The sequence below is a fragment of the Chrysochloris asiatica genome, unplaced genomic scaffold (assembly GCF_000296735.1).
Source record: "Chrysochloris asiatica unplaced genomic scaffold, ChrAsi1.0 scaffold00012, whole genome shotgun sequence".
Lineage (NCBI taxonomy): Eukaryota > Metazoa > Chordata > Mammalia > Afrosoricida > Chrysochloridae > Chrysochloris > Chrysochloris asiatica.
Genome location: NW_006408530.1, coordinates 7,867,322 through 7,881,366, shown reverse-complemented (window position 1 = coordinate 7,881,366; position 14,045 = coordinate 7,867,322). Strand labels below are relative to the sequence as shown.

Sequence of the window (14,045 nt, the reverse complement as noted above, 5' to 3'; positions counted from 1 at the left end):
GAAACTGTATGGAGAGATTCTCCTTTGGCCTTTAGGGTCATTATAAGTAGGAATAACTCTACAGCAATGGGTTTATCCCCATTCTTTCATGAAAGAAAAGATTTTGCCTATTTCATCCACTACCGTGTTCTCAAGGCTTAAATGGTACAAGGCAAATAGACATTTAACTTGTGAGTATTTGAATGAATAACCCTCTATCTGAATTACTAATTTGACACACCAAATATTAACTTCTAACAACACTGACATTCTCTTAGAGAAATCAAGGGGAAGCTTCTACCCTTGAAGATTCCCTTACATGCATAGCCCCATTTGAGCACTAACTAATGGTAGAAGACAAAGACACTGATAATCCATAGCCTTTGGGATCTCTCTCTATCAGAGCAAATGCTCTTTCTCTTCTCCTACTTTCACCTCCATGAGGCTGTCCTGGAGACACATTGTTCTCTGGTATTCCATTCTGTCAGCCACTACACAGTGAAGAAGGCTGTGCCATCCATGAAGAGGAACAAGTGTGTCATCCTGCAGACCAACTCTCCTCAACTTGGTCAGGGTTGGAAGGCAGAAAACAGGACTGCTCAATCTGATCACAGAGTCAAGTCATAATTCTCCAATCCAACTTTACTAGTAATAAAGCAGATACTACCTTACAATATCTAGTTGAGTACTGTGTCTTAGGCATCTTTGGTTTGAGCAAATAAAAGCAAACAGTATAATTCTATTGCTGAAATCACTTCAAAACTCTCAAAGTAGTTATCCTTGGTTGTGAGATTATAGATAAATTTGTGTTCAGGGAAGTTCTGTGGTTTACCAATTTTATACAGTAAACTGAATCACTTTTATCCCAAGATATAGAAGGATTCAAAATATAGAAAAAAAGAAGAGTCTGAGAATTTTACAGTCACTAGCACATTCATCATGAGCCATTTTGACATACGCATATTCTTGCTAAGGTAATATTGCCCACTTTAATATTCAGAATACAAGATTTAAAAAAGAAAAAAAAAAACTTACCTATGATTTTACTTTTCCCAAGTGTGGTACCTGAGTTAACTTGATATGACTTCTCTATTCAGAGTCTTCTTAACTCTACCAAATGATTGGGTGGGATCATACAAATAGGGTGTACAGAACGCTAATGCTAGGATTGGTTAGTTTTGCCATCCTGCTAAGTTTAAAGGCGCCATCTCAGAAGACAGTACAGTAAATTCCAGGACCATCAAGAAAGAAGAGCCATGAACGAAGTGTGAGATCCAGACCTGGAAAAAATGGACGTAACAGAGATGGCAGCCTGAAGAGACAGGGCTGTGGGTTTACCATCCCACAGACCCAATAAAGCTGAGTACTTAAAGGCAGGAAGCTGGCTTGCAGAATGTGCCCTTTGGGCACTGCCTTACAGACTGACTAAGGAAGCTTTGCAAAACTTGGCCAAGCAAAGGCTGAGGGCCCACATAGCTGAAAGGGCAAAAACAAGAGGTAAGCAAGTCTGCAGTGCAGCAGAAAAGAGGTATTCTTTATTGATGAAATGCTGCATCCTGAGTTGTTTCTGATCCTGAATTGTACCTTGTTCATTTTCCTAATAAACCCCATAATTGTTAGTGTTGTCTATGAGTTCTGTGCGGCCATTGCAACAGACTATCAAACCCAGATGTGAAGCAGAGAATGCTGTTGGCGGCATGGTTGCTGTCAGAAGAGACGATCATAGAGTGAAGGCATGTCTGACCTATCTGCCTCATAGGAAATCGGCCTTGGGCTGATTTTGAGTTTGGTTCTCCTTCCCGCTTGTGAAGCCAGAGGAAATCAGACATGGCCTCCATTCCATTTTTGCACCAAGAATCACTTCAATGGAATGCATTTTAAAATTTTCACAACAGAATATATCTAGGGTTTGAAAATACCTTGTTTTTCTTTGAATGTTACATATGCAACTCCCTTGGTTCTTGTTGGATAAATCACAGCTTCAACATCTCCACCACCATTCTTAATATCTTGGAAGTGAATCTTCACTAATATGGCCACTGTTTGATCACTAAAACAACCAATGGGAAGACCAGCAACTACAATTGTTCTTTCGGAAGCTTCGGATCCCATGACATTGGAAATTGACGCCTGTAAGAGAAAAAGTAGGATATGCTTTAAAAATGTAAGACTCTACTGAATGAAGATGACATCACAAGCCAGTGAGAGAGACTCTCTTATTAATAGAGAGGATATTAAAATTGGTTAGAGATGGTGGTTGTGTGCCACTGAGTTTGTTCCAACTAATAGCAACCCTGAATATAGTTTCCAAAGCTGTAAATCTTTATGGGAGCAGAAAGCCTCATCTTTCTCCCAAAAAGCAACTGGTGGATTTGAACTGCTGGCCTTGCAGTTAGCAGTCCAACTCGTAATCCACAATGCATCCAGGTTTCCTTATTACAGCTGGTTAGATACTTTAAAAACAAATGAAAGCCAAATCATTGCCTCACATCATTCACCAAAATAAGTTCTACATGAATTTGGGAGTTAAATGAAAAAAAGAAAAATCTTTATTTTTACAAATGTTATCATTATTTGTCTGATTTTTAGGAAGGTCTAAGTATTTTAAAGAAGACTCCCTGGTGCCACAGTGGTTAAGCACTCTTCTACTAGCCAAAAGGTTAGTGGTTTGAACCCACCCTGCTGCTCTACTGGCATAAGACCTCAAAATCTGCTCTCATACAGTAGAACTGCCCCATAGAGGTCACATGGGGTCGCAATGAGTAGAAATTGACTTGATGGCACCTAACAAACATAATGGGATAAGTCACAAAGTAAAAGGTCAAGAAATATAACACAAAACAAATTAAAAGTGACTAACCACTCTGGTAGCATAGTGGTTACGAATCAGGCTGCGAACCGCAAGGTCAGCAGTTTGAAACTACCAGCTGTTCTGTGAGAGAAAGTTAAGGTTTTCTGCTCCCGTAAAGATTTATAGCTTCGGAAACCCTGTACAGGATCACTATGAGTCGGAACCAACTCCACGGCACATAACAACAACAACCACAAAATGGAGTTTGGTGTGGCACTGTAGGATAAACACTGAACCACAAGTTCAATTTGAACTTCAAACTTGATGGTTCAAACCTACTAGCCGCTCCTCTGAAACCTATACAGGGTCACTATGAGTCCAAATTGACTGCACGGCACTTAACAACAACAGTAACAACAACAACCACAAAATATGGTAATTTAGAAGTAGCTATGTTTTCTTGGTTTCGGAATCACAATATGTTTTCTTTATTGTAGAGCCAAAGTAAATAAGCCAGTAAAAAACGCAACCCCTACTCAAATTGGCAGAATCAGGGAGCAGTGACCATAAAGAAGAAAACCTTGCCAATGTCTGGGAGCCACAGTGGACTTAAATCCTGTCTTCCAGCATATGCAAGGAAAATAAGCGAAATTAAAAGATAATGGAATTTTTTCAGAAACATTTTGAAGCCCCCTGTATCTGATATCAAACTCAACCACAGAGGTCACCTACTGTTGCAGACCCTGCCACCATGCTTTACACAGAGTACCCTCCATGGTCTCTCTCTAAACTTCTCATATTATCCACTTAACGGGCCTCTGTTTAAATGCTTTCATTTGTCCCCAACCCTGTCTTAAAAGTAGATATACGAGAGTTAGGTCAAAAAGTATTGCTACAAATGCATAGAAATCTTTACTAAAAAATATCAAAATATGTAGCTTTAAAAAAAAAACAAAAAACACCAAAATAATGAAATGTGAGGTAATTGTTTCTAGACATACCCTCCATCTAGATCTATATACTAGAGTTAAACAGTGTTTCCATCTCTCTAACCATTTCTTGAAGAATTCTATGTTCTCCTATTTACACTATGTTAAAACCCACTATGGGCATCCTCGAGGGATTAAAATTGTGTGTCTCCTTAAATGTTCTTTGAATTTGGGAAACAAAAAAAAAAAAATCTGTAAGGGTATGATCGGGACTGTAGTTTGGATGGGGTAGACCTCCCAATGAAATTCTCATAGGACAGCTCTTGCTGTCCTCAAAGAATTCATGATAGGAAAAAAATTCATGATAGAAAAAAATTCCTTGGCACAACTTTCCTGGCTTTGTTTTCATTAGTGCAATTTTCAGTTTGCTTAAACTTCTTCCTAATAAGTCTTTGTGATTGTCCTGTGTCCTATAAGATGATCTATCAAGATAACCCCTTGGGAATCCCAAAAAAAAAGTTGCTATCACCTTCTAAGATAGCCTTTCTGTCTTGAAAGTTTGGATCAGCCTGTTTTTGAAGGTCCCCTAATGAGACTAAAAGGACCTCTGGTAGTGTAGTGGTTATAAATTGGGCTGTGAACCACAAGGTCAGCAGTTTGAAACTACCAGCTGTTCTGTGGGAGAAAGATGAGGCTTTCTGCTCCTGTAAAGATTTCCAGCCTCGGAAACCCTGTACAGGGTCGGTATGAGTTGGAACTGACTCCACGGCACATAACCACCACCAATGAGACTAAGACAAGTATGTTACTGAGAGAGCTTATATGCAGTCATTCACTGATTAGAGACAAGTCTAAACTCATTTTGTTTGGAATAAACGTGTGCATGTATGAACTAGAACACCAGTAGCAATACTTTCTGACTTACCCTCATATAAGCCTCTCCAAGTGGCTAGTCAGTGTAACTAGAACTAGTTAATTACACTAGAGCTCAGATATACTCTGTCCTAAATTGCCCAGGGGACACAAGATGTTTGATTGGCATTAATACAAAGATCCTATATGTGCTTGGTATATAAGATTCTGAAGGACTCCACTGATTATGGGCAAATACTACTGTTAACCTTCCAGATCAAAAAGATGCACTGTCTCCTCTCCCTAAGAACGAAACAAAAAGTAAGAAAATGCCAAAATAAAAGTAAAAGAATAAACTCAGTTAAGGGCAACAATCAATATAGGAAACATTTCAACAAACTTCTGGAAGACCAAATATTCATGTTGTTGTTGTTGTTATGTGCCGTGGAGTCGATTCCAACTCATAGCGAGGCTGTAAATCTTTACAGGAGCAGAACGCCTCATCTTTCTCCTGCGGAACAGCTGGTAATTTCGAACTGCTGACACTGAGGTTCGCAGTTGAAAGGACTGTTGAAAGGCTGTTAACAAAATAAGTGTTCCAGTTGACTTCCCAAACTCCCTGCTCCTCTACCCGCTCTACATATGTATACACATACACATACTACAATGAAGGCAACTGGGCCCACAACTTCAGGTACAAAACTTGAGAATTATTTAGCTAAAAACAACCTGAATGTACATTCTAGGCAAACTTTGACCTGTTAACATGGATATGGGCAACCAAGAGAATGGACCCCCATACCTGGCATTAAAAGGGCCCTAGCTTTAGAGATAAAAATTAAACTAAAAACTGGTTTATTTGTTTACTTGCTTTTTATCAAATTATAATTGCAAAAAAAGTTCATCCATTTGACCCAGCTACTAGGAATATTTTTCTATGAGTGGTAAAGGGTCAGGATACACTATTACACTAAAAGACATACACTATTAGGTTCTGCTATAAAGTTTATTGTTAGTTACATAATAATACAAACACTTTAGAATAAATGGGTCAAGTCTTCAAAGTACCTGATTTAAATATGATTACATTCTAGCGTAGTGGTTACGAATCGAGCTGCGAATCGCAAGGTCAGCAGTTTGAAACTACCAGCTGCTCAGCGGGAGAAAGATGAGGCGTTCTGCTCCCGTAAACATTAACAGCCTCGGAAACCCTGTACAGGGTCGCTATGAGTCGGAACCGACTCCACGGCACATAACAACAACAACAACATTTATGTGAGGAGTTCTGGTTTGATGCTGCAGGATAACGTACTCAACCACAGTTTGAAAGACAAGATCGGCTGTTCAAACCCACCTGCCATTCTTCAGAAACCCTATACAGGGTCACTGAAAGTCAGAACCAACTCAATGGCACTTAACAACATCATCAAAGTGAAGATATCTAAACCTGTCAATATAAAGATAAGTCACAGCTAACAAACAGAAAAAGGATGAAAGGAAAAACAATTGCCTTTTATATTGCAGGGAAATGTTTGTGTTTTACTGAAGTTACAAAGATGATCCATAGAAAAATTTTAAATAATATTGTGCAGCTTTCAAGCTCGGGAAGATGGGAAGAAGTCAAAAGTCATACGAATGAAATCCTCATTTTACATAGTAAAAATTTAATGTTGTTGTTAGCCATAGAGCGGGTTCCTGCTCAAAGGGACCTTCTATAGGGTTTCTGAAAAGCGGCTGGTGGGCTTGAACCATCAACCTTGTGATTAGCAGTCCAGTGTTTATAGATCATGACTCTTTGCGACCCTGTACAGGGTTTCTGAGGCTGTAAGTCTGTTGCAGAGCAGAAAGCCTCACTTTCTCCCGCCGAGAGGCTGGTGGATACTATGCTGCCAGGGCTCCCATAAACTACATTTGTTTATATCTATTTTCCCAACATCATCTTATTTTTATTGATAATACCTTTATTGTTTGTTGCTAAAAAAAAAAAAAATACACTTGCTTTTCACAACTGCTTTGACTTTTTGAGCTCTAATATTTTCATAACAGAGATTACAGGCCCTGTCGCTGCTTTAGGGACCTAATGGGAAAAGCAGGGAAGAAAAAATCTCCCATTTGCTAACTGTTCTCCCTAGCCAGCACAGATGGTGAAAAAAACAGAGTCCTTTGTGTCTCTAGAGAAAAAACTAAGGCCACAAAAGAAAAGGATTCACAATACAGTTACCAAAGATATCAAGATTCCTTCCTAATATGTGTCGTTGGCGCAAATCCCTTCCCTCTAGCCTTCTCAAGCGGAAACGGTGGCTTCCATTTCTTGGCAATTTCTCTTCCATCTAGTTCTCCTAAGGCGTGAGAGAACTGTCAAGCCCTACCACAGCCTGCGATGGTATCTTTGACGACACAACTCTGTCCCCTAAACAAAGGGGCATTGGGTGCGGGAGGTGGCAGGCTTCTCTCTGTCCCTTGGAGCTGCGCCTCCCTCACAGGGCCTGATCTGGATTGTACCGAGAATCCTGAATTGGAGCAAGAGCGGGTACCGAGGAGTAAACAAAAGTCGCTGGGGTGGGCGGTTCTCTGCCGGCCCTGGGACACTGTGCGCGCCGCCCCTGCCCACCTCGCGCCCTCGATCGCTACCGCCAGGGTCCCCAACCCTCTGGAGAGTAATGAGACAAGATGAAGAGGACCCTCAATGCCCAGATCGAAAGCAACTTGCCATGGACGCGCAGAGACGCCCCTACCCAAATCGCCTGGAAGCCGAACCTAAGGAGCGCGGCCGGTGGGGCTGGACCGAGTGGGCAGGTTTTGGTTTCGGTTTTTGGTTAAGCGCTTCCTTAGAGACAGTAAGTAGGAATGCGGCCCCTCCACCCACCCCCCCTGTGTTTTGGCCTAGTCGCCTCTGGGTGGGAGCTCAGAGTCTGGAATACTGCTGCCAGCGTTCGTAGAAACGCCCTTAGTCGTTTCGCAACTTTTGAAACTGTGATGGAGGGATACCCGAAGGCTTCCGAGGAATTCTCCCGCAGGCGTTTGGAGATTCTCTGAGTGCTGCGTCTATCCTGACGCTATTACAATCTGGATCCAAGTTTCTACGTGCACTTTTCTCCCCAGAGTCAGCCCCTACCCCACACCTCTGCCTTCTCCCCAAGCTCACCGACTTCCCAGCCCAACCCAAATGGAGATCACCGAATGAAAAGCTTGCCAACAAATAAAATAGCTCACCACCTTGTCCCACCATGCTCAGAACACTAAGTCTGGCATTTAAGGGGTACAAGGTGTTCCTTGGCTTCAAAGTAAAAGTCAGATGAGCGTAAAGACGAAAGGCAGACGATTAACAAATATGAAGACGTTGAACCTCACCGCTAAGAAATACGTATTGAATGAGACAGCATTTTTCCACAATTAGATTGACAAAAATTAGAGAAACAAAAGTGTGAGGAAGCTCGTGTTAGTGTAATTGTAGAGACCTACGAGCATTTTTAAGAACTTTTTCCATGATCCATCAAAATGCAAAATAATGTACAAATCCTGTAATTTCGTTCACTTTAGAACTGAACCTGAAGTTACTGGGCATAAATTGTGGGATGAAAATGTCCAAAAATGTACTTGTACGATGCTTGTTATACAGGTATTAATTAAACCAAGAAACAAAAAACTGGAAACTACCTAGTTTGCCCATGAATAGAACTATGTTGAGCAACTCATAGTGACCCTGTATAGGGTTTCGGAGGCTATAAATATTTCGGGGAGAAGAAAGCCTCATCTTTCTCCTGCTAAATGGCTGCCAGCAGCCCAGTTCATAACCCAATAGCTACCAGAGCTCGAATAGAGCTATAGCACTATTCCTATGCAGCTGATGTTATACTGTTAAGGCACAAGACTGTAAAGCTTTGTTCAAAAAGTGAGGTAGACCTGTGGTCCCCAAATTTATATTTTATTTATTATTATATTTTATTCATATATTTAAGCATCCATTTAAACTTCTAGAAGCATCTGAAATCTAGCAACAGCATGTGAAACTCTCCTTCCGCCCTTAACTTCCCCCTCAATGGCAGCACTAGCCAGGGGAGTCCCAGGATGATATCAGCAAAGTTTAAGTGCTTGGCTGGTAACTGAAAGGTTGGAAGTCCAGGTGCACCAGTTTCAAAAGAACTTCCAAAATCAACCACTGAAAACTACAGAGTATAGCTCTATGAGGAGGGATCACATGGATAACAATTGGTTGGTGTTTTTAACCCATCTAAGAGCTCAAGTTCAAGATTCAGTTGTGCTCTTTGCACATCTAATTTATTGGTACTTCTGATCAACTGAAGCCCCGAAATACTGCCATTGACAATACCCTGGTCCTGCTTCCGTCTTCTCTGATTCCCCTTCTATCAATTCTTGACACCACACTTAGAGTAATCTTTTTTAAATGTAAATCAGGTTTGACTTCTGTTTAAACACTTTATTGCTTTCACTCTAAATAAAATTCAGTTTCCTCATCAAAATATCCTGGATCTCCTTGCTTAGCAGTGTTCTTAATTTTTCTGCTTTGACCACACAACAAGCCACCAAATCTAAGAGTATTTCATGACCTTTGTACTAAAGTCTCTGCTGTCATTAGAATCTTAAATGACCCCTTCCTCAAAGACGCTGTCTCTATTACCCAATCTAAGTTTGACCACTAGTTAATTGTCATTCCATAACTGTGTTATACCATCTTAATAGTTCGCATGTTGTTGTTGTTGTTGTTAAGTGCCATCGAGTCGGGTCCGACCCATAGCGACCCTGTACAGGGTTTCCGAGGGTGTAAATCTTTACGGGAGTAGAAAGCCTCATCTTTCTCCCGCGGAGCAGCTGGTAGTTTCGAACCGCTGACCTTAAGGTTCGCAGCCCGATTCGTAACCACTACGCTACCAGAGCTCCTTCGCATAGACTTCTAAAAATACTGTATTCATATCTTTGCTCGTGTTGAAGGTCCATAACTTATTCAGGATGGTGTAGAAGATGGACACCATTATGGCCTCCTGCTGATGGTCTCCCACATCTAGATGGTTGTCTTTGTCCTGTGTTTGTCCTGCTTAAGGTTTAATAAAATTCACTGCCAGGGAGTCAATTCTGACTCATAGTGACCCTTTCTGGCAGAGTAGAACTGTTCCTTAGTATTTCTGAGAATGTGGAGCTTTACAGAAGAAGACAGGTTCACCTTTCTCCCTTGCAATGGCTGGTGGGTTGATGGTTAGCTTCCCAATGCTTAACCTACTCTGCCACCAGGGTTCCTTAAGGTTTAATAAAGGGATCGCTACAAAACACATTTGAATTAAGGGTGCTTTTTCCTTAAAACAAATCTATAACTCTATAGTGCTAATTTTTTTTAATTAAATAAATTAACAACAACAAAAGAAGACAGATTAGTAAATAAAAAAAGAAGAAGACAAGCGTGACTGCTGTATTTGTTGTTATACCCCTCGGTTCTCAGCACATAGTTGGACATCAACAATTATTTGTTGATGAATGAATGTGTACCCATGTGAAAATACTGTGCAAAGAAAAGGATAGGATATAATAGTATTATTCTAATTTTATCAAAAAGGAATCTGGATGGTGCAAGCAGTTTCTGATTGACTTTGAACCGGAAGGTATACAGTTGAGCTCCTTCAAAGGCGCCACGAAAGAAAAAGCCTGAAAATCTGTTTCCATAAAAATTAGAGCCAAGAAAAGCCAATAGATCAGTTCTACTCTGTAACACATGGGAGCTACCAACAATAGCATTGTAGTAAAAACTAGATATGTTTTCATGGAGAACATGCATTTTAATTTATTAAAAAAGAGTAAATGCAGGAAAGTTACTTATTATGGCCCTTCTAGCCATTTTCTTCCATTCTGTATTGTTGTTATGTGCCATGGAGTCAGTTCCGACTCATAGCGACCTTGTACAGGGTTTCCGAGGCTGTGAATCTTTACGGGAGCAGAAAGCCTCATCTTTCTCCCTCAGAACAGCTGGTGGGTTCGAACTACTGACCCTCATAGCAACCCTGTATAAGCTTCCCAAGGAGCGGCTGGTAAATTTTAACTGCCAATCTTGTAATTCAAACCAACCTTGTGGTCCAGCACATTAACCCATAACAACACACCAGGACTCCGTTCTGTAGTTTATTGTAAATCCCAACCTTTGTGCCTGTGATTAATGACCCATTTTGAAGTGAGTTGTTAATGAGGCAGAATTAAGGCACAACTAAGGAATAAGGCTTAAGGTAGGACTAAGGAGTAAGGATTCAGACTGGGTCTAAGAAGTAGGATTAAGGTGGAATTAAGGATTAAGAATGCTCCCAATTTACCATAGGATGTGACTCACCCTAGTTTTACTTAGTGGCATGATCTGAGTCCAATAGAAAAATGCTTTGGCGAATTTCTCTCAATTACGGCAACTGGCTCATCTCTGAAAGTGTTGATGGAGAATAAGTTTAATTTATGCCCTCATGTAAACTGATCAGAAGAAAATATTCAGCAAGCCCAAAAAGACTTAAGTAGAGTTGTACTGAATAAAAAAAAAAACACCAGCCCAGACTATAGACTCTGACTTTTCTAGACAAAAGAATCTTGGTCCCAAGACAGTACTCAAGGAAATACTCTGAGAAAGCTTTTCAGACTCCAAGAAGGAGCTATTTCAAATGCCCATTCTAGCTCTAGCCAAGGAAGAAAATGACAAAGAAGAATACCCCAAAGGGTAGATTCAGGAACTGTTGAGGACAATGAGCAAGTTATGAGGGAGTAGAATCAGGATTTAGTAAAAAAAAAAAAAGAAAAAATGTCCACATACTCTGGGGCCTGGAGGTACACATCTATCTACTCAATAGGTTTTCAAAATCGCTTTGGCCTAGTAACTGCTGTAAGTCTCCCATTCTTTCCCTTTTCAAGAGAGAGAATTTATTGCAGTTACGCTACTCTAACTTAACCATTGCAAATTGGATACATGGAGGCTTTCTAAACAAAAAAGATTCTCATCAGATCTGATACAGAAGCTACCACATATTACCCAGAGTTTCCTGCACTTTGAGCTTGATGCTTTCATTGAATGGAATTTTTAGTTCATCTTCTTTAGTAACACAGATTGTAAGCAATTTTGCATGTGGATTGTGAATAAAATACTGGTGACCAGCAGGACAGATTGTGCTACTTATTTTTCTGGCTCAACTATATCTGGTTCTTCATTTTTCAAAAGACAAAAGTTTCCAATCCTCTGATGGTTGAATGAGCCACATGTCTATTTCTGGTCCAGAAGATAATGGCTGGACATAACAAGTATTATTTCTGAATCACATTATTTAATTACTGAACCAAGACTCTCCAGACTACTTTTCCTTACTTTGGTAAGCTGGCTATCCCGATCAAGATAGGGCCTCATGCAACTTTGGTCTCCAAGTGATTACAATGAACTGACTTTTGATAATTACCTGTGATGGACATGGAATATGAATGAGAATTTTTTGAATGTTTTCTTATTCTCATAAATATGTAAGGGATAAAACATTTCCCGCTTCAGCTGTCTGCACATGTCAACTTTAATGGCATTATACTCACCATTTTGTTCAACTATCGTCTTTATCTGCTCCCAGATTTTTCTATCACATTTAACAGAAACTCCATGTCCCTGTGTATTGAGTCTTCCTTTTCCCCTCGCTCACTCCCATGCCTGGCAACCAGCGATAAATGTTGGATATTGTATGCTGACCTAGTGTAACTAATTCATGTAAGTTGTTGTTGTTGTTGTTAGGTGCCATCGAGTCTACACTGATTCATAGTGACTACACACAACAGAGCAAAACCGTGCCCGGTCTTGAGCCAACCTCACAATTGTTGCTACATTTGAGCCCATTGCTGTTGCCACTATGCCAATCCATCTCATTGGGGTCTTCTTTTTCTCTGACCCTCTACTTGACCAAACATGATATTCTTCTCCAGGGACTGGTTCCTCCTGATAATATGTCCTAAGTACAAGAGACGAAGTCTGGCCATCCTGGCTTTCAAGGAGCATTCTGGCTGTACTTCTTCCAACATAGATTACTTTGTTCTATTCAAACAACTGCCTTTTGGTCTATGCACAGGTTCCAAATGAGCACAATTAAGTGTTCCAGAAAACTCATTCTCCAAAATGTTCTCCATAGTTTGTCATGATTCACATGATCGAAAGCCTTTTCATAGAAAATAAACCACAGATAAACATCTTTCTGGTATTCTCTGCTTTCAGCTAAGATCCATCTGACATCAGCAATGATATCCCTTGTTCCATGACCTCTTCCAAATCCAGCTTGAACCACTATAAGTTCTTTGTCAATGTATGGTTGCAGCCATTTTTGTATTATCTATAGTAAAATTTTACGTACATGCAATGGTTATGATACTGTTAGGTGATTTCCGCATTCTGTTGGGTCACCTCTCTTTGGAAAGGTCACAAATATGGATCTCTTCCAGTCAGTTGGCCAGGTAGTTGTCTCCCAAATTTCTTGGCATAGATTAACTTGACCTTTACTTATGGATGTAATAGTTCAAAATGTCAAGAGAGAAGGGGTCTTCACATCAAGGACTAAGTCTATTCCCTCACTTCACAGGGTTGATAGGGATGGGCAACTTAGACACTGGCTGTAAAGGCAGGAAGTGGTTTACAAGTTTTCAAGAGAGAGTTTAGTTCTAGAGCAAGTGGGAAAAGGTAGAGTTCCCACTGAATACTTTTCATCTTGTTTAGATGGGTACTTTGAAAGGAGATGGAGATAGGATTTTTTTTTTTATTCAATAGTAATTGTTATCATGACTAATTGTGATTGTCACAACTATAAAGGTAGAATTTGTGTAACAAAAAGTGGGGAGTAGTTAATCTTGCATTCCAGGAACAGAGGACCCTAGGACCATCAAGAGAGAAGAGCAAGAACCGAATATGAGATCCTAACCAGAGAAGCAGCAAAAACAGAAATGGAGGTAGAGGTGATCTCATGGATAGAGCAGCTAAGGACAATAGAATCATGGAAAGAGAAAGGCTGTGTGCTGGTAGACAGGAGACTGGCTTACAAAATATGACCTTGGGTTGTTTAGATAATTATGTATTCCTGCATGTTTTTGTGTACACTAAAAAAAAAAAAAAGAGCGAACAGAGGCAGATACTGTTAATGATGGTGCATGGAGGAGATTGTAATCAATACAATAAAACAAAACACAGGTGATTGAGTGCAAAATAAATTTTCTACCATGTAAACTATCACTTAAATCATGATAAAAGCTTTAAAAGCTAACTAAGTGAATAAATAAAATATATTCTTAATCTTTTAGGGAGCTTTAAAGAACGTTGCTATTTCCAGAGAACACCAGGATACAGTGAGATTTTTTTGTTTTTAGAATCGTGAATATGAAAATTTATTACAAATTATCCAGTTTGTAAGCATCATCTTTCATTATGAGAAGAAATGAGACTGATGAGTGTTTCTGATGGTAGTGCACATCAAAAATGTTGGAAGTGAAAACAAAGCTCT

The 14,045-nt window shown here is 40.0% G+C and overlaps 1 protein-coding gene across 1 annotated transcript in view; it reads right to left on the bottom strand.

The window, feature by feature from the left end:
* RBM43 (RNA binding motif protein 43) overlaps positions 1-9,542 on the bottom strand; it is an 18,959-nt gene extending 9,417 nt beyond the window's left edge. The window contains exons 1-2 of the mRNA XM_006834595.1: positions 9,474-9,542; positions 1,899-2,109 (exon numbers count right to left, since the gene is read on the bottom strand). Of these exons, the coding sequence (XP_006834658.1) occupies positions 1,899-2,109; positions 9,474-9,542 (280 nt within the window). The remainder of the gene's footprint in view (positions 1-1,898; positions 2,110-9,473) is intronic.
* Between the last annotated feature and the right edge of the window lie 4,503 nt (positions 9,543-14,045).